The sequence below is a fragment of the Ceratotherium simum genome, chromosome 27 (genome assembly GCF_057802395.1).
Source record: "Ceratotherium simum simum isolate JZ-2026a chromosome 27, ASM5780239v1, whole genome shotgun sequence".
NCBI lineage: Eukaryota > Metazoa > Chordata > Mammalia > Perissodactyla > Rhinocerotidae > Ceratotherium > Ceratotherium simum.
In genome coordinates, this window is record NC_141926.1 from 19,199,957 (window position 1) to 19,221,038 (window position 21,082).

At 37.9% G+C, this 21,082-nt stretch overlaps 1 protein-coding gene across 3 annotated transcripts in view; it reads left to right on the forward strand.

The window, feature by feature from the left end:
- The window catches only part of APP (amyloid beta precursor protein), a 264,561-nt gene that overhangs the window by 168,704 nt on the left and 74,775 nt on the right, over positions 1-21,082 (forward strand). For all 3 annotated transcript variants that reach the window (XM_087418186.1, XM_004429513.3, XM_004429515.3), the window contains 3 exons: positions 8,530-8,663; positions 14,510-14,584; positions 15,305-15,463. In XM_087418186.1, the coding sequence (XP_087274312.1) occupies positions 8,530-8,663; positions 14,510-14,584; positions 15,305-15,463 (368 nt within the window). The remainder of the gene's footprint in view (positions 1-8,529; positions 8,664-14,509; positions 14,585-15,304; positions 15,464-21,082) is intronic.

Sequence of the window (21,082 nt, forward strand, 5' to 3'; positions counted from 1 at the left end):
AACCATTGTTCTTAATCACACTGTACTTGTTCTTCCGACTGTGAAATAGCAAATATTAGTTCCCATTAGCACATTCTCTAATGCTAATGGAACTCGGATATTTTTATGAAACTGCCAAGCATTATTTAAAACAAAAGCATTAAAAGATGTGGTGGTGCATTAAATTACGTGTCACATCAGTGCCAGTAAAATCTTTTTAGATTGGCAAGTATGAGAAGCCACATCTTTGGTATCTAGAAATGATCAGGATAAAAAGAATGGCTTTTTCCTGCAAGCTATCATAGTGAAATACCCTGAGATTGAAAAGAATTGATTTGTTCAGCAAACTAGCATTAAAAAAAAAAAAACCTCATTTACTAAGGACAGTAAAAAAAAAATCCTCATTATATGTGTGCTCTGCTCTGTAGCTATTTCCAAGAAGAGTTAAGTAGATAGTTTAATTAAAGGGTCAGCAAAAATTTTCCGTGCAAGGCAAGATCATCAGTGTTTTAGGTTTTACAGGCCACGTGGTCTCTGTTATAAGTACTCAACTTGGGCTTTGGTAGTGTGAAAGCAGCCACTGACAGTAGGTAAAGGAATAGATACAGCTATCTTCCATCCAATAAAACATTTTTTTACGAAGAGACCAGCAGGCCAACCCCTGGTTTACTGAAGCTGTTACTTTTGAGCCCAGAATGTGCTGGCGCTAAGCTGGTTATTTTGAGGGACACCAGCAAAGTAAACCAAATACCCTGCTTTCAGTAACTTGACAGTTTTATTGATGAGATGAGACCCAAGTATGTGATGGAATTAAATAACAATATAAAGTAAAATATACAAGTGTATATATACAAAGATTGCTCTGGAAGGCCAGGGTAAAATAAAATTCGTTTTATCCTTAAGACCTCCATAGAGGTTAACAGTTCCATCTGGCTTTTACTGCCACAATTTCTCTGAAAGTGGACAATATTGAAGATTTTGACTTTTTGAACTCATCTGTTGAGTGTTGAGCAACAGTGACAGGTCATCCCTTCATGATCCACCATTAATGAAGTTGAGAATAGCTTCTGACAAATTGACAAAAAACAATAACTGAAGGGTAAGACATTCTAGATGCCAGTTATTATTGCTGTTGCTTCACATATGTTTTTTGGAATCAGACTTGAGGATTTGTTTAAATTTTGGTGCATTGTGCTAAGTAGGATCTAGATATTAATACCAATAACACCAGCCTTCATTCTTTCACACTCATTTCACATATTTGACAAAATTCCCACATCAGTATGTGTCCCTAAGAAGTAAAAAAGAAATGTAGCTTGACTAGAGTAGAGTAAACACAACATAGATTTCGTTTTTATTACCTTATGTCCACATATTGCATTGATAGTCTGCCAACTGTGATTGCACTGACAATAAAATAAGCGTGATCAAGGACATGTCAGGGGAAAGTGCCTTTGTTCTTTTTTTTTTTTTTTTTTTTTAGAGTCTGGTACCACATTTAAGGATCACAAACTTTACTTTCACATTATAAATGGTTCCTCTAACTCGGACTTGGAGTGATAAATATTTGAGTTGAGAATGCGTTAGGGATTTCAGTTATTTCGGAATTAAAGAAATGGAGAGACTTTTTTTTCCCTTTTTTTAAAGTTGGCGTGGCAGTCTCCAAGCTCTGCCATGTTTTGAGATTAAATTTTCACATAAAATCTTTCTTTACAGGTTTGTATTTCACCTCTATATAAATTATCCTCGTTGCCACCTCTCATATAAATCATAGCCATTTCGAGTGACAGTATTGCTAGCTCTGTAGAAAATAGCATTTTCAATGATAAGGCCGTGACTTATATAGGTCTTAATTTACTTTCATCTTCTGTTGTCAATGCTATAGAGATAAATTGCCTTTCTGCTGACGAAGGGAGACGAACCAAATGTTCTTGTTAGGATCTAACATTAGTATATCAACTAAATGCCGTTCACAGGCTTCTGTTTAGGGAACCATTCCGCCTCGTGGCCTGCTGTAGATGGTCACAGTTGTTACTGTTTGAAAGTGGGGTTATCCCTACTCCTGCATCCTGAGCCCATTACGACTGTAAAATTGGTCACCCTAGAGATAGAGGAAACAAACAAATATCAAAATGATAAGAGCAGTTTTTCACAATGTCTCTGTTTTTGACTCCACATTTCTTGCTGTCTTTGGTATGAATATGAAATGGAGTACTATGCAGTGATTATACAGTCAGAACTAAAATCAGTATTTGGCACACGTACAGTTAAATTAGCTGGTGTCTCTGATACCGAGATCCTCCAAATGGGCAAGGAGAGTGATTTCTACCACATTCCGAGGATAATACCAGTTTTCACTTTGTTTTGAAGTAACTTCCCTAAAATTATAAAGTTTTCTCAGGGGAAATGTTTCATTGGCGTTCTGTCCCCAGTGATGGTGGTGTATTTTGTGACAGGAATGTTGGGTGCAGCACCAGCGTTCATTCATAAACTGAAAGCAAACCTGCTACCTCCCCGGCCCCGCAAATAGAGCTCTGGCAGGTACTGAAAGAGGAGATTACAGTGTGCAGAAGGACTGTGACAAGCATTGGTGCATCATTATTAAAACCGAAATGAACCCTCACAGATATGTGAAAACAGTATTTGGTTCCCTATGGTTTAGGTAACAGAGTTTTGTGAGGAGAGAAAGAAGCGAATCTGTGATCCTTCTTGTGTCTATGTATGTGGGTGTGCGGGGGCCTTCCATGAGAACCCCTCACCACCTCCCTGCTATTTTTCCAAGCCACCCTCATCTTTATCTTTTACTTCTAAAAGATCTTTATTCCACTTTGTACCTTAGCGGACAGGGTGATCCTTTGAAAACATGTCGCATCACATTTTTCCCCTCCTCAAAACAACCCACATTGGCTCCTGACAGTCCTTACTGTGGCTTCAGGGCCCTTCTTGATCTGCCTCCCATTTCCTTTCTGCCTCTCTCACGCCTCTCTCCCTTGCTTCTTCAGCTCTAGCCACACTGACCTTGCTTGTTCTGGAATTTTCCAGGCTCACTCTCCTCTTAGAGCCTTTGTGCTAGTTTCTTCATCTTCTTGTCATGTTCTTCCAGCAGGTAACTGGGAAGTGGAGCTTCAGCTCATTGTCTAAACGTCACCTTCTAACTTAGACCCAGCCTAGCCACCTACTTACTGCTGTAGGCTCTCCCCCGATTTCCCCGGCACTCTTGTTTCTTCTTAACCCTGCTCTATTTTTCTTTTTCTCCATAATACAAATCACATTCTAACAATGTGATTTATTGTTCTGTTTTTTTGTGTGTGTGTGGTGGTGGTTTCCCTCACTAGAATATAATCCCACAAGGAGAAGGGTCTGTGTTATGCTCATTGGTGTCTCCCATATGCCTCATGTGTCCTGGGGGCTGTAATATTTTTGTTGAATGGAACAATAGAGGAATAAACAGACACACACAAGGCAGCATAGTCTACATCCAAGCTGCTGTGTTAGCTTCTCAGATACCTCTGACCTGCCAGGGTTGCAGAAACAAAGGATAAGGCTTGTATCGAAACCATTAGTCATCCAGAATGCCGCGAAATTTTTGGAAGCAGAATATTCACCTTGAGGGTATGACTTGAATCTGCTGTGAATTGGAACTGCTTTTCTGTTGCATTTTCTCATTTGGTATTACATTTAGACACCCATTCTCAGTATTAAAAGGTGTGTATCCCACTATATTCGACAAGGCTGTTAGGAGACTGAACTAAGAAAATCAATATGAAGGTCATTTGAAAAGTTAAAAGCCCATGCATGTGATGGTGGGAGTGCTGCTAATGATTTGGCAACTACAAATCAAAACCTAGAGCTAAAGATGTTTAACTGTGGGTTTTAAGTCTAGTTTTCTGCAGAAAGGTGAGTATACCCAGCGAGCTTGCTTGCAGAAGGCGTGAATGAGCATGGTGGTGCAGGAACTGAAGGCTAAAAGATCATTCAAGTTCACGTTCTGTGGGATCTTTCACCTGACCCCTGTTGTATAACCCTGCTTCTGCTGAACGTTGGTTGGAGGTCATTTACCAGATAGCATTCAGGGCAGAAACAGCCGTTTGATAGAACATAGGCCGAGAGATATGATAACAAAACATATTTTTTGCCAATTCATGTTGTTCATTAACAAAACCAACCGCTTCCAGTGCCCCGGACATGAGGACGGGTTAGCCCTTTACTGCTCTAAATATTAAGTTTACAGCCTTTTCATGGTTTACCTCATTCTAAATTCACACTCATTTGTGTGTGTCTGGGGATATGTGAGTGAATATGTTAAATGATAGTATTTCTCCTCTATGCAGTATATGGAATACGGTAATTTTTTCTTCCCCCCACATATTAAATGAGAGCACGTGTGAAGTGCCTAGCACAGTAGATGCTCATAAATGGAGGCTATTATTATTTGGCCAACTTGGAAATCTGAGCCCACATCACAGGACGTAAGGAACCTCAGAGGTGTCTGAACAGGATTAACTGCTTTGTGGTAGCTTAAAAAACAAAACAAAAACAAACCCTCCTAAAGCCATTCTGTTTCCACTTTCTAAGTGGTTAAAATGGCCTGTGTTTTAGGTGACCTGTGATATATAGCTTCCTGTTCCTTTGTGCCCTGGAACATAACCCTGACATTCCTTGAGCCCCCTCCTGCCAAAAGGAAGCAGCTTGAAGGGGTGGGGTCGTAGGGCACAGGTTTCCTGCCCCTGCCCACCATCTCCTTATCATTCTCTGGCCTACCGCGGACTTTGTCACAAAATGGCAGCCAGTCCTGGTATGACAGTGCCTTTAGGATGCAGGAATATTAGAGAAATAGAAGCTGACCTCTCTGTACAAACTTCTCTTTAAAATGTTCACCTCCTACTCCTCACCACCTGAGGGGAAGTGATAATGAAATACCAAATTCATTTTAAAATATCAACATGTACCATCATTCTTCTCTCCTTGACTGGATAGTGATCTGGTTTGCTGGTTGATATGAATACAGGAAAATTTCACTTACACTGAGATGGAGGGTTAGTATGAATAGCTAAAAAGTTTGAGTTAAAGATTAAAAGAGAGACAACTTTTCAAAGTCCTCAACTGGAGGAAGTACAGGGATCACTAACAAGGATTTACTTGAAGAGAAATTTTTCATGATTAAATGGAATAAATATGTAATGTGGTATTTGTATTTATTTCCTTGTGCCTAAAAAAGAAGGTTTAATACTTGAAATATTCTTAATCCTGTTAACATACTTCACATGCTCATTTCTTTATTATTATTTTATTCTTAATATTGCAAAGCTATATTTTAACTTAGGCTAATGAGATTACAGTGACTCAGATTTTAGTGTTTATCTCCTTTCCATAACACAGTAGACAATATTTGCAAACCATAAGAGTTGGAGAAAACCATAAAATTTGCAAACCATAGAGTTGAAGAACCTTCCTACTGTATAGTAACTTTTATAATTCCAGTTTTCCAAAGAGGGTACCGTGCTTTGGTTATGACACTTACTGCCGATGGCTATCTTGATCCATGAATATAACCCCAAATATTTATACATTTTCATTTGTTCAAAATGTAAAATATGGTTTGCCTAATTTTGTCATTCTGCCAGATTGTACTGTGCCAAAAGAACTTTAACCTGTTCTCATTTGAGCTGTACCAGTAAAGATGAGGAAATGATTAAAACCGTGGGAAACAGATTTAAAACTCTAAATACCACTTCTGTTTCAAGTTGGGAAATGATTAAGTTAAACATACTTGCATAGTGGTATGCTTGAGTTTACACAGAAAAAAATTTACCTTTGATTTCTTTTTCACTAAAAGGATTTTAAGTTGAAAATTATTTTTCAGTCTTAAAAAATAAGGGTTCAGGGCCGGCTCCGTGGCTTAGCGGTTAAGTGTGCGCGCTCTGATGCTGGCGGCCCGGGTTCGGATCCCGGGAGCGCCCCGAGGCACCACTTCTCCGTCCAACGTGAGGCCGAGTCCCACGTACAGCAACTAGAAGGATGTGAACCTATGACATACAACTATCTACTGGGGCTTTGGGGGGAAAAAACTGAATAAATAAAATCTTTAAAAAAAAAAAAAAAAAAAAAAAAATAAGGGTTCGTTTTCAATTATTTCAGCCTTTGATGTGTGTTATACCACAGATTTTGTAGAAAAATCCATATTTTCCTTTAGGTGGTACTTCGCAGTCCTGTGTGTAATTCATTTTCAGTTGATTTGAAATAAAAGTAGCTCGTTTTTCTTATGGTTAGCATGAACTCTAAGATTTGAATAGGATGTAATAGGCAAAGGAGCCAGCCTTGATGATCTCATAGTTAAGATTCACAATGCAGCCCAGGTTTGTTTCCTGGTCAGGGAACCACATGACCCATCTGTGGGTTGTCATACTCTGGTGGTTGCTGGGATGCTGAAAGCTATGACCGGTATTTCAAATACCAGCAGGGTCACCCATGGAGGACAGGTTTCAGCAGAGCTTCCAGACTAAGACAGACTAGGAAGAAGGACCTGGCCACCCACTTCCGAAAAAATTGGCCGTGAAAACCCTATGAAAAGCAGCAGAGCGTTGTCTGATACGGTGCCGGAAGGTGAGAGGTTGGCGCAAAAAGACCGGACAGGGTTCTGCTCTGCTGTACACAGGGTCACTAGGAGTTGGAATCGACTCGAAGGCACCAACAACAAAAGAAGCAACGGAGGAGGAAAGGGTGCTAACGTGCATGACGTACCCTGTGTGCCACACTGTCTGCAGGGTGACTGACACATGCTGTGGCATCTCGTTTTCCCCTCCCTCCTAGTAGGTTGGCATGTTACCGCCACTTGGTATATGAAGAAACTGGAACATAGAGTACTTCAGCTACTTGCCCTGGCTCACAGCTAGTCTAAGAAAGACTAAAATGAAGGTGTGATTCAAATCAGGGTCGCCTAATTGCAAGCTTGTGCTCTTTGCTTCCTTCTCGCTTTTGCTGCTAAAATATGCTCTCCCTTGTCCACTACACGGAAGACGGGGGCAGCTGTTTTTCAATTTGTATGGCCTGTGCCAATCCCAGACCAAGGGACTCAAAATCCTTGGGAGTGGAGGAAGGGAAGGGTGGACACACAAGTATGTTGAAAAACATTCCAGGAATATGCCCTTCCTCCTTCCTTCCGCTTGAAAGCAACATCTGGATAGACATCTAAACTGTTTCTGTTTTTTAAAAAATAATTATAAACAGTGATTGAAGTAAAAGGGAAGAAATCAGAATGAATGTTTCTCTTTAAAATTAAGGATATTATTTAATTATGTAACAAAAAAGTCTTCCAGTTTTGCTTCAAATCTTGGAGCCTTTAGATTGGTAAGATTCCAGATGTTTTCTTGAAGTATATATAAAAGGCATTTATCTTAGAGTTTAGTTTCAAAATGACTCAGCAATAAATTCTTCTCATTCAAGTCCTGTTTGGGATATTATATCTCAAATATAATAGTCAAATAATTAGATAAGATTAGTGAAGAAGAATACTTAAGACATTGGTGATATTTGAATATCCTTTTGAATAAAACACTTAAATTGATTTGACCTGAGAATATAGTGAAAACACCTAATTTCATTTTTTCGGCTGACGTGCTTTTTTCTTTAAATGAAAATCTTTTTTTCTTTTCATTTTTTTCTTTAATAAGCTCATAAATACTCTGAATTCTCACAAGTCGTCACTGATCTTTTGGAAAACTGCTTGTATAGGCATTAAAATTCACTCAGCTCCTGAGTTAAACATTTTTGTTTTATAGTACATGCTTCAATTTTATGGATATTTCTTTCCACATAATATAGCAGTATATGTTGCAACTCAATAATATTGCTCAGCAGTATTAGTGGAATTCAAAATAGAAATCACTTTCGTTTTGACAGCCAGTATAATGAATTGATTGACTATTGCCAAATCTGTGAAGGCAGAAAGGGCCCTTTGTGATTTCAAAAATGCGTTTATTGATGTTTATGAGTTTTTTGGTAGTGTTTCAAATACTCTCTCACAAAAGATGGCTTTGTAATCAAGCTGTTTAAAATACATAATGTAGGATTTACCTTTATTCTGAGGTGCAGTTTTTCTGCAATAGACTAATTTTGAGATTTCTTTAGAATAGACTAATTTTAGATTCTTGCAGGAATCTTAAGGTATGATATTGGTGATACCATCATTTACTTTGAAGATTACAAAAACTAGTCTAGCAAAGCATAGGGATTTGGGGCAACATGTCTGTATTAAACACCAACTGTTTTTGCTCTATGCATGCTTGTTTTGCAGAGAATTTTAAGTATAATACTATAATCACAAAACGGACTGTTTTCAAGATTTTCCTTCACCCTGCACTTGACAGGAGTGAAACATATCCTTACTGTGCTGCGAAATGTCTCGTGGTGTTCTCTTAAACAGCATTAACATCCTGTGTGTGCTTCTTTCCTAAATTCTTTGTTCTGGAATAAACGGAAAATATGGCTTTTCTTTGAAATGATTGGGTATTCTGTTTCTCTTCTGAAACCTCCTTCCCTTCTACTTTATAGTTCCTACCACAGCAGCCAGCACCCCTGATGCCGTTGACAAATATCTCGAGACACCTGGAGATGAGAATGAACACGCCCATTTCCAGAAAGCCAAGGAGAGACTGGAGGCCAAACACCGTGAGAGAATGTCGCAGGTAAAGGTGATTTTCCATCCTTCAGCCCTACAATGTTAGGGAAATCTGGTCTTGCCTCTGTCTTGGAGTCTCCCCAGGGACCTCATGGCCAATGAATGTCTAGAAATGGGTGGGGATCTTTAATTTTAGCCAGATGTTTAAAGACATAAAGTTTTAATTTTAAATGTTTGCTGAAAGGGTACCAATTTTGGTTTTTTTGCATCCTCCTTGAGCATGCCACCTAAGAAACATCCGGGTATAGTAAGAATAGTAGGATTTTGTCAGCACAAATTAAGTTATGTGTACAACATTCTCAGTGGTTTTATTACTCTGTGTATAGAATAGTCCTGTAACCATGATGTTGTAAGTTAAAATCCCTTAAAATGTTCTTTAGTACACATGAATATTTGTGGATTAAATGCCAAATTATTATAACTTTGAACCTAACATGTCTTACAAAGCTAATTCATAGGACCATAGGAACTTAAAACCAAAGTGAGCTGCAGTGATCATTTCATCTAGTCCCATAAATGATAGATAATGTAACAGAGGTTCAATAGATTGGCTTCCCACTCTAGAACAAAGCCATGTAGGTAACACAGAGATGGCACCTGGAACCCAAGTGTTTCCTGCTCCTAGTACAATGCTCCTTTCACTACATCATGCTGCAAACCCTATTTTTTTAAGCAGGTTTTTTATGAAACAAGTTGAAAAATAACTTGTGTCCAAAACATGGTTAATTTATATATAATAATATCAACTACAATTTAAGCTATGCCTATTACCAGGTGCTGGATGTTGTATTAGAGTTAGATAATACTGAGAATTTTAGCCCTTTCTCAGGTTCTTCATTCAACAAATATGTATCTAGTACTTACTTGCCAGTCACTGTTCAGAACCTTGTAGTCTATACACTTGAGAGTGAATGTAGAAAACAAATAAAAGTCAGATTCAAAGAAACATAAATGAGTGAATAAAGAAAGATCTCAGATTAAAGTCAATCATTCTTTTTTGGTGTTAATATTCTGTGTAAATATCAGAAGACGTGACTAATTCTTGTCATATTTAGCACAAATACTTAAAAGTTCTCATGATAAACATTAAACAAGATTCATGAAACAGCCTGCCATATATTTTCTAAGATCATAATCAGTCTTTAGTAGACTGCATTAATCGGACCTTTTTATTTTCTGGAGATGTGACATCTGGGGCCTTACTAACCCTTGGGAGACTGCCTCTCCCTGAGTTAGCCAGTTCCTAGAGGTAGCAAATGACTGGCCTGTAGGCACACCTTTCGTACACAAACCCACCTATCCAAAACCCATACTCCCCAACTATCTTCTTTATCAGGCTCTTACACTCTGGGCCACTATCCGCTTGCCCTACTCACCCCAAACCAGATACCAGACAACTCGGGACAGCCTCTAAACCCCAGAGCCCACCAAAATTATTCAAACTAGCCAATCCTAAGCCTGTTTACCCTGCCTCACTCGTTCATTCCTGCAGAAACCACAGTAAAGGCTCCTGTCCACATTTTCCTCTCACTCCCACTGTCTCCTGACCAACCCTGGTGCTTCCCCGTGTCCCCCTCCACACCCCCCCATGGTGTAGCATGCCACCTCCTCTTGGGAAAGGTAACAAACCATCTTTTCAGTGGTAGTCCTCTCCGGATCTGTTGGCTTCGCCATACCTAAATAATAATAAAACCTGTATTTTAAAATATAGAACTACTAGTTTATCTAGAAATGCATGACACAATTACTCTTTTGTTTTGTTTGGTTTTAAAGATGAGTAACCACGGTACTTGAATCTACTTTGGAATAAGAACATTAAGGGGAAAAAAACTTTCATAATACTTTCACTCTGGACTATAATGTGCAGTTCTAGTTGCTGTGCATGATGAAAACTTAAAAGCAAGTTGAACTAGAAATCTAGTCGAATAGTTGAGGTTTCACCTGAAGCCAATTCTTTTGAAAAATGGGACTTTTCATTAGGAAAGACACAAGCTGGTAAATAATCATGGTTAACAAAGCATAGAGTGACTGTGAGTCCTACTTATTGCCCCTGCAGTGATGTGTTTGAAGCTTAAATCCTATCTCACTGCTTGTTTCTGAAGCTTTCAGAGCCTTCTTACTGCTCTAAAAATCCATTTTTGGGACAATGAAGTCCAAAGAAAGAATAATAACAAAAATAAACATGGCGCTTAGTTTGGCATTTCCAGTGCCTACTCCCGTACCCCAACCCTGTGTACCCTGACTCCTGTCTTCTTACTTCCTCTCCCACCCCGGCTGCTACCACCATCACATCAGCAGCATTAAACTGCGATTCTTGTTTGGACGCTCCGCTCAACATAGGCTGAACTCATCTTGGACTTCGCTTTGCTCTCCGAGTTGACTTCTGGAAAGATCCTCCCACTCTTGTTCACATTGGCAAATCTCACCAATCCCCTATACCCCACGTAGTCCTCAGAATGGGACGATGGGTCATTCCTCTTTTCATTTATCTCAAATATTTGTTCCTCAGTTTTATTAGTGATTTTTTGATATATGTCTTCTCTCTCCAACTAGATTGTAAATTTTCAGTCCCTATAAGTTTATATAAGGCAACTTACTAACCTCGCATTTCTTTCGTAGATCCACTTAAATAGTCATTTTTTTTTAATACAAGTTCAGAAATTTTTCTCCAGTATATTTTGGTCATTTTGATCCTATTAAGAATACTGATTTGAAATACTCTACTAGTTGCAGACACTAGAGATCTCTCCTAGAATAATAACTTTACTTTAGCACATCTGTTTAACCCATAACTTAGTTCATATAAGTTTTGATAGATTTTCTCATTTTGCAGTCATTTGCTATATCTGAGATGTCTTAAGGGACGTTCTCCGGGAGCAGAGTTGTCTGCTAGATTCCGGTGGTTATAGGCAAGAGAAACGCCTGAGATCAGAGTTTATCTTCATAATCTATGGTGCTGAATTTTGGGGAGTGTTTGACTTTGAACTTGCCTGCCTCTTAAATCTCTCTGTATTAGTTGTCATTTTCTCTGCATGAAACAGCCAAGTCTTTGAGGATCCATAAATCTGGATGATACTGATACTTCTGTGTGTGCAGTGGAAAATTGCTTTATCAGAATACGGGGAGCAGCTGCAAAGTCTAGATCCTGAGAATTTTTAGTTAAAAAATTTTAGTGTTTTTAATTGATTTTTAGTAGAGTTTTTATTTCATTTTTTACAAATACAGAGGATTTGGGGGGTTTTTTTGTATTTGGGGTTTTTTATTTGTTGTTGGGGCTCGTGATCACTCTAAACTTACAGATTTCTGTTATGTTATGAGTAGTATCTAGCAAATATTAGAATCTAAACAGTCTATAAATGCTTATATTATTATATATTTACAATAATTATATAATATATTTATATATTATATATATTTAAATATATATAAGTATGAATTTAGCAGTTTTAACATATCCTTAAAATGAAGCTCTTCAAAATGAAAGTTGACCTTTCTCTAAATTTATTATTTTTAATATAAGCGTCAACATCTTAGTAACAGCCCTTTTTCCTGTCACCAAATATAAATAAACTTAGCTTACCTGTTGGGTCTGCCATTTTTTAGTGGGAAATTGGGCCATAGGGGGCAAAAGGATGGTCTTTAGAGCCACGAAGATCTTGGTTTATATCCTTCTTCATCCATTTTTTTCCTGCATGACCTTGAACAGGTAACTTACCCTGGTCCATAAAATGGGGATGACCATGCCTGATCTCGCAGGCTGTGGTGGGGAATCGATTAGATGAGATAGATTTTGTAAAGCACTTAATACAGGGTCTGATATGCAGCAGGTCAGCGGTAATGTTATCTCTTATCAGTGTGCCTCGGTGGAAGCCATCATTCAAAGAGAGTTGTTGAGCCTATGGTGTGTGTTTTTACTTTTCAGTAAGTAGGCCTAGCGTGATGGTATAGGTGATGGTATAGGTTTAATTTGTGAGGGTGTAGGATATTATTAAATTGCTCTGAAAATCCAAATTTTATTTCATTTCTATAGGAATGCCTATTTTCAATTCATTAGCTAAATAAATCTCCTTCATTATTCCATGGATTCCCCTGCTCAGAGCTGAAAGTCCAGGTTCTGAATATACAAAGTGAGATGGTAAAAATTTTAATGTAATGCAGGAAATCAGTTTTTCACATTCCAATTAAGACATTTGACTTCTCTCTCAAACCAATTTTAAGATTCCTTGCCTGAAGAATTCGTGGTAGAATACCACCACAGTGAACATTCTCGAAGCAGGAAATTGAAATATTTTTATTGCAAACCTTATCTCATCTATAAAGCAAAAGTAGTCTTCAATAGCCCCCTCGCCACAGGTGCCCTTCATTAACTCTTGGAGACACCAGAGCATCTGAGGCCATGTGTTTCTTCTGTGTTCTCTTCTTGTTCATGAAGGCGGGGCATTTTTCCTAATTTTGCTGTGAACTTTTTAGGTTATTTTTTACATGCTCTTCAAGTGTAATAGAAAATTCATTCCATCCTATTTTCTGCATAATTTCATGAAAACAACATGGGGAAGCTTGTCTTGAATCTTATATAGCGAATTAATGCTAATAGACAATAAAGTATCTAATTAAAAACCCATATGGTGATTTAATGGGGTATTATCTCATACAACTTTTCTACCAATAGTTATTTATTCCAAGGTTCTTTTTTTATGCGATCTTGAAGGACGTCAGAAAAATCAATTCCTTAGGGATAAATACCTATAAATAACAGGCTCTTACAGTACAGAAATCAAGTTCTCTCATGCTTTGGAAGTCCACAGGTATGCAAGTACATATCTATCAACACACTGATCTTTTGCTTCCTTGATCTTTCTGTTTTTTATTTTACCTAGCTCAGGTACGAGTTGCACTTAAAAAAAATACTGCTTGACAGCAAGTAGTACACTGGAAAAGGAAAAGGCAGCCATAGGTGGTAAGAATCCAAGAATCGTTTTCGTCCAACAAGATGCACAGCCGCAGACGTTTTTCCTCTTCACGTTCAGATCAGTGAATGAACTTGTCTCCGGGAAATCCTGGGTGAACATCAAAGATGAGAAGAGGAAGCTTTATTTGCCTACAAAACAGATTAGCCTGGTTACTAAATTAGCGTTACTTGCCAAGAATACTTTTTGCTACATTCCGAACATTATAGTGTATATACTCTCTTGGGATTTCTGGAGGTATTTAGGATATTCTTTACAGTTCATGATATGAGTTGGCAAGCAAAAGGCCCTAATTACCCATCAGTTCTTTAATGGGGTGGATCTTAGGATTTTAACAACAAAAGTCTTCTTTTCCTGAAGTCTTCTTTTGCTTCCTTCATCATGTACTTCTTTTTGGCACTTTGTTCATGGAATGTGTACACAGGCATAAAATGTTATATATGCTTTTTTCCCGCCATACTATTTGAAACATAGACAGTTTGAAATTTTATAACTTGCTTTCCCAAAAGACTAAAACCAGTGCGTTCAATTTAATGTTGGAAAACTTTGTTCAGGAAATATATGCCTTTTATGAATCTTTGACATTTGTGCACCTCAAATAAAAGACTTTCAGCCATTTCTCAGGAAAAGAAAAAAGACCAACTTTGCTTCAAAGGGCTATATTCCTGCAATAAACATGAACATTTATGTTTAATATGCTGCTATGATAGATTGTTTACATTTTAGTGGGACCTGAAATATTATTGAGATAGGAAGGGAATGTGATAATTTTTTTAAATGTCTAAAATGTCAAATATAGAAGAAAAACATAATCATCCATCGTATTAAATCTGTATTTGAAAAAAGAACTGATGATTTTAAATTCAAATGTTTTCTCATTTTGTAGGTCATGAGAGAATGGGAAGAGGCAGAACGTCAAGCAAAGAACTTGCCTAAAGCCGATAAGAAAGCAGTTATCCAGGTAAAAGTCCTCCTCCGCCAGGCAGCACGTGCCAGCAGCCCCTGTTTGTTGAGTGTCTGCAAGTTTTCCATCATCTGCTGGAACCTCATACATGATTGTTCATATACCCATCGTCTTAGACTTGCTAATCGTTGTCTAGTAATTGAATTGCTTAAACCCTGCCTTGTATTTGCTCCCAATTAACTCAAGTAATAATTCATTTCCATAAAACTCGTCTTGTTACTTGCAGTCTACTTTTTATCAATAATATATCTTTTTGGTTGCCGTAGTCTTCTGCTACTTCTTTCGCTGGCAAAAATTACATGATAATTAGGTTTTTGACTGGAACGCCCCTCAAAATTGTTTTAAGTAAACCGTGAGATTATGATGGTCATTTTCTTAAATTAAAGTCGTTTCCGTAAGAGAGGAATTTTTTTTTAATACGCAATGTAATTTAGTTTCCAGAATACAGAAATTTATCCTACGTTATGGTTAGTCAAATCAGTCTTCAGGGACCATATAAAAGAGTGACTTAGAATGAGAAATTAGGTTTGGGGATGGAGTGCAGGGAAGGGAGGTAACCCATAAAACATGCTGAATTAGTCAAAATCTTGGAGCGACTGTGAAATTTTTTAATAGAATAGAATATGATCTATTTTAAAAGACTTGAATTTGCTACCCCGTCCTACTTGTTCATCCTACTTGCACCTGATTGACACGTGCATGTGTCTGCGATGGCAGCATTTCCAGGAGAAAGTGGAATCTCTGGAGCAGGAGGCAGCCAACGAGAGACAGCAGTTGGTGGAGACACACATGGCCCGAGTGGAAGCCATGCTCAATGACCGCCGCCGCCTGGCTCTGGAGAACTACATCACCGCGCTGCAGGCTGTTCCCCCTCGGGTAGGTGTTGCCTCACAACTCACTTCAGAGTACAGCACAGACAGTAGGGGTGGGGGCACTGGGGACCATAAGAAAGAAATCTGGAGAGATGCTATGAGCACTGTTATTCACAGGTTCAACCTCCTTCCATCCCATCTTGCAAGTTAAAGGGTCACTGGCAGCTGCCTCCACAGGGCCGTCTCAGCACAGTAGATACTTACACCTTTCTACCGAGAAGTCGGACAGGCATCCCAGGGACTCAAAGTGCAAGATATACTTGATTTGATATTCCTGAGGCGATGACAATTCCTGACATGGTTGAAGTCGTGGAACCACAAAAGCTAGAAGGACTTTAGACATAACCTAGCCCAGCCCCCTCCTCATGTTAAGCGGTGTAACTGAGGTCAAGAAAAGTTGAATTTGGCTGAGTTACAAGGATTTTTACTGGACCCACAGGAACTAGAACTCAAATTTCCTGCTCAGAGCAGTGGCCATATTCTCTGGAGGGAATGACATGACATCAGCATCAAGGAGTCTTATTTGTGGTTTTTAATGATTAATGCCCCCAAAGGCTTACCAAGCAATGAAGGAATAAATTTCCCCAATGAGGCTTCTTGGGATAGTTTACTTTGGGCATAGGGAATGTTCTGAGTATGAGTGTGGACATTATGTCTACTTGTTCTGTCCATTATTGAGCAAGGGATATGACATCTCTGATGATAACTGTGGATTGGTCTGTTTCTCCTATGCAGTGCTATCAGGTTTTGTGTATTGTGAGGCTCTGTTTTTTTGGTGCATAAACATTCAGGGTTGTTATGTCCTCTTTGGCCCCCTGATCATTATGAGATGACCTTCTTTGTCCTTGGTAATATGTTTTGCTCTGAAATCTACTTTGTCTAATATTAATAAAGCTAGTTGAGCTTTCTTTTGATTAATGTTAGTATAGGGTAGCATTTTCCATCCTCGTACTTTTGTTTAACTGATTTGTCTTTATATTTGAAGTGCGTTTCTTGTAGGCAGCGTGTAGTTGTGTCTTGCTTTGTAATTGAGAAAACTGTGTATATTTAATGAAATTATTGATATGATATGGCTAAATCTATCATCTTGTTATTCGTTTTGTTTATTCCATCTGTTCCTTGTTCCATTTTTCCTCTTTTGCCACCTTTTGGACTAATTGCATATTTTTTAGTATTCTGTTTTATCTCCTTTGTTGGCCTTTTAGCTATAAGTCTGTATTTTGTTATTTTGGTGGTTGCTTTAGGGTTTATGGAAAACGTTTTTAACTTTTCACAATGTTATCACATCAGTACAAGTGATACTATACCACTTCACATATATTACAAGAACCTTGTGATAGAGTTCTTCTGTGTCTCCTCTCCCAGTCTTTGGGCTGTTGCTGTGTTGCTTCAATACTGCATTATTGTTATTTTTCTTTAAAGAGTCAGTTATCTTTTAAAGAGTTTTACATACTAAGAAAAATATTTATATACCTATATAGTTACCGTTTCTGGTGCTTTTCATTCCTAGTGTAGATCCATTTGGAATCATTTTCCTTTCACCCAAAGAACTTCCTTTAAAACTTCATTCAATGCATGTAGATTGGTGAAGGGTTCTTTTGCTTGGTACGTCTGAAAATATTTTTTTTTTCGCCTTTGCTTTTGAAAGACATTTTAGCTGGCTATAGAATTCTAAGATGAAGTTTTTTTCTTTTACTACTTTAAAGATGATTCTCCATTGTCTTGTTTTCATTGTTTCTAACAAGAATACGGATATCATCCTTTTCTTTATGTCTCTGTAAATAACATGTCTTTTTTTACCTGACTACTTTTAAGATTTTCTCTTTATTACTATTTTTGAGCAATTTGATGATGATGCACCATAGTGTATTTCAATCTGCTGTTAATCTCATTTGGCTGTTTTTCATCTCAGACATTGTAGTTTTCACATCTGGAAGTTCAATCCAGGTTTCTGTTTTTTTTTTTTTTAATATCTTCCATATCTTCACTTAACTGTTTGAACCTATGGAATGCATTATAGTTACTTTTAATATCCTTGGTTGCTACTTCTAACATCTGTGTCAGCTTTGGGTCAGTTTTGATTGATTTTTCTTTATTGTGTGTGTTATTTTCTTGCATCATTTCATGCCTAGTAATTTTTTATTGGTTGTTAGACATTGTGAATTTTACCTTGTTGAGTGCTGGGTATTTTTGTACACCTATAGATATCCTTGAGCTTTGTGCTGGAATGTAGTTAAATTACTTGGAAACTGTTTTATCCTTTTGGGTTTTGCTTTTCAGATTTGTTAGGTGGGATCAGAGTAGTTATCAGCCTCTGGCTAGTTATCCCCCTCTACTGAGGCAAGATCCTTCTGAAGTAATCTACCACAAAACGTTGTTTTCCCGCCTGGATGATGGGAACAGGTACTATTCCTGACCTTCTGTGACTGCCAGACACTGTTACCTCTAATCCTTTTGGACATTTTTTTACCCTGGCCTTAGTCACTTTCTTTCACATGCATGTGCTGATCATCACTCAGCTACAGTCTCAAGGGGTACTGTCTGGTAATCTCTGGGTTCTCTCTCTGAGCAACTCTCTCCTCTCTGGTACTCTGTCCTGTAAACTCTAGCCACCTTGGTCTCACCAGACCCTCATTCAACATCCTCAACTCTGGGAGTCCACCAGGCTCTGCCTGGGTTTCCCCATCCAAAGCCACAGCCCGGAAACTCAAGGCAGTAAACTTCGACAATCATAGAGCTCACCATATTTGTTTCCCATTTCTTAGGGATCCCTGTCCTTCACCTGATGTCTAATATCTTGCAGAAACATCGTTCCACATATTTTGTCCATTTTTTTGTTTTGTTTTAGGCAGGAGGATAAATCTGGTTACCATTACTTGAATCTTGGCTGGAAGTGACAATCTAGTGTACGTTATGTAACTAAACCAAAAATCGCCCACTTACACTGGTTCACCATTTTGATCTTTCTTTCTATGTTAAAGTTATAGTGCAGACAGCTGTGAGGAACCATAAAAGAGCTTCTGGTACTCTTCCAGGTAGCAGGATAGTATTGAACCTGTTCTACAGATGACATCACTGAGATTGAGTGGCTGGTCCATGGTGACATCACTAGTAAGGGACAGGGTGGGGCTGTAAACCACAATTGACCACTGCAGCGCCGTCTTGCTAGACCATACTTCCACTCTGAACAAAAAGCTTTTGAGAAAGAATATTCACATTAGCATTTTAATTTCATTCAGAAAAAAATCTCTCTCCTAGCACTGCTCAGTAAAATTCTGTTTATATCTCTTTAGAGAAAAAAATTCCTTGGTTTCTCTCTTTTTCTGCAGGACCTGCCTTTCAGGGTCTGGACATCGGGATCATTTGCCAGAGCAGGGGAGGGTGGTGGGTGTTGAGGCCAGAATCTTAATAGCTGACATTTAGTGAAGCGTTCCAGCTGAAAGTCCAATCTCCGATGTAAGATCCTTGTTAAATGGTCATTGATAGAGCTAAAAATAAGATGAGGACTGAATGGAGTCTTTAACAATTGCACATTTCAAATCTTTTGGTTCAGTCCCATCAGCCACCACAGGAAAGATAGTCACAAGAAGAATGTTTGCCCAAGCTTCATGTACTATCAAAGGGATAATTTCAGATTGGTCATAATCATGTTTATTCTGGGCCTGTTGATCACTTCATGTAGAATTAGACCACATGTTTATTTGAAATAAAAATTAAAAACTGGATTAGGAAGAACTATTTTACTGTCCAAAAAAATCAGATTGTTGTCGCTTGATCCAAGGATTCCTGTTGAATTCTTACCTAGAAATGCATAAAACTCTCCCATGTAATAAAAACTGGGGCTGGATAGTCACAGGCCTGCAATCTTGGCATTACCTGCCATTTTTGTTAAGTTACCATCTTTGTCTGAGTGTTTCATTTAAATTTTCACATATGGCTTAACATGACACTTAGCTCGGCACCTTGGAAAATGCGAGAAAATTCTAAATCCCTTCTTGAGAACTTTTATATGTTGCCTTTGAAAGGCATAAAACAAGAGCTTGCCAGTTATTATCTGAGGAAGGTCATGTCTTACTTCTATTTGAGCTATAAATAAATATTTCTGAGATCTTCATATTTAACACACTGCCGGGAAAATATGAAATATTCCGTAAATGTTAGTTGCATATAAGGAATGAATTAGTCAAAGTGATTTTTCTACTATCAGCTATTGTGTGTCTGATATCACCTTCAGAACAATTAGCCCCTTAGCCCTGACCAAATCTACCATCCAGTCCCAAACTTCTCAGACATAGGATTCTGAAATAACATGGATTGTTTTCACGCAGTCTCGTTGAAGCTCAGGTTTAATCCGTGCTTTTATCTATATTTTTAAACCCAAGCTTGGAAGTATCATGAAATGATGTTTTTGTGCAACTAGAATTCCTTGCTCTACTATGAATTTCTGTTGTGAGTCCCTGTGTCTGTGTGTGCTTTCTCTTCTGAATTTCCTTTTTAGTTAATTACATGCCTACTGTCTGATACACTGAATGGCCAAACTAAAAGTGCGTTGTTTGACTCCTATTTAGAAATATATATATATATATTTGGTTTAAATAAATACTTTGAATATTATAATAGTTAAATAATAGTTAAAACAGCTTTACTTTCCCTAGGAATAAAAATAAAATACTTGTGTCTTTGCACTCAGGATAAACTCTTAACTCTCTTGAGGGCTAGTGACTCTTCTAAGGACCAGCCCCTTGAACTTTTTCACTTTCCTAAAAATTTCCTTGGAAAATCAATGAGTTACACTTTTTTTTCCCCCAAGAAAAGTTACAAATTTCTTTTGAAAGTTACATCACACATGGTTAACTTCCATCACCCTTCGAGGCCACTGAGCTACCAAACTTTTTAAGTACTACTTAAAGCTAACCTGTCGTCTTTTATCAACCAGCTATCTACAGTTGTGTGCTTCTAGTTTGTTACTTTATCCGAGTTCATATTCAAGCAACTCATGGCCTCATGAAATTTGAGCTAAATACTCTCTGGGCCTCTTGTAATTGTCAGGATTCTGCTTCGTAGATGGAGAAAAGACAGCGATATTGCCTGGCTGTTCAACATTCTTTGTAATCTAAAGAGAAATTAGACTTAAGTAGGATCCCGTACAGTTAAACCAAAGTCTGGATAGGAATTTCTGTTTAAAATAAACTTTCCATTGTTGGCTTAGGTCTGGAAAAGCTTAGGAGCGCCTAATTAGTAAGAATTGAAATGTTTTAAAGATGAGAGAGAAATAACCAAACCTTTCTTTATAATTCTGAGATTTTTGGTGTCTTTACAGATACTTAGTCTAAATCTTCCATTAGACAACATCATATTTTCCTGACTTCAGCAACTTTTAAGCATTTTTAAGTGGCAGTGAGAATAAGGAAATGTTTTTGTGTGTATCCAGCTGTCTGTGTGCCAGTAGTGTTGTTTGGTTTTTTCCATTGTCTCATGATTAGATCCATTTTATCCACACTAAAATTAATTCCATGCTTATATCTACTGCTTCGCACTCAGACTCTCAACATTTATTTTTTTTTTTAATTTTTTATTTATTTTTTTCCCCCAAAGCCCCAGTGGATAGTGTATGTCATAGATG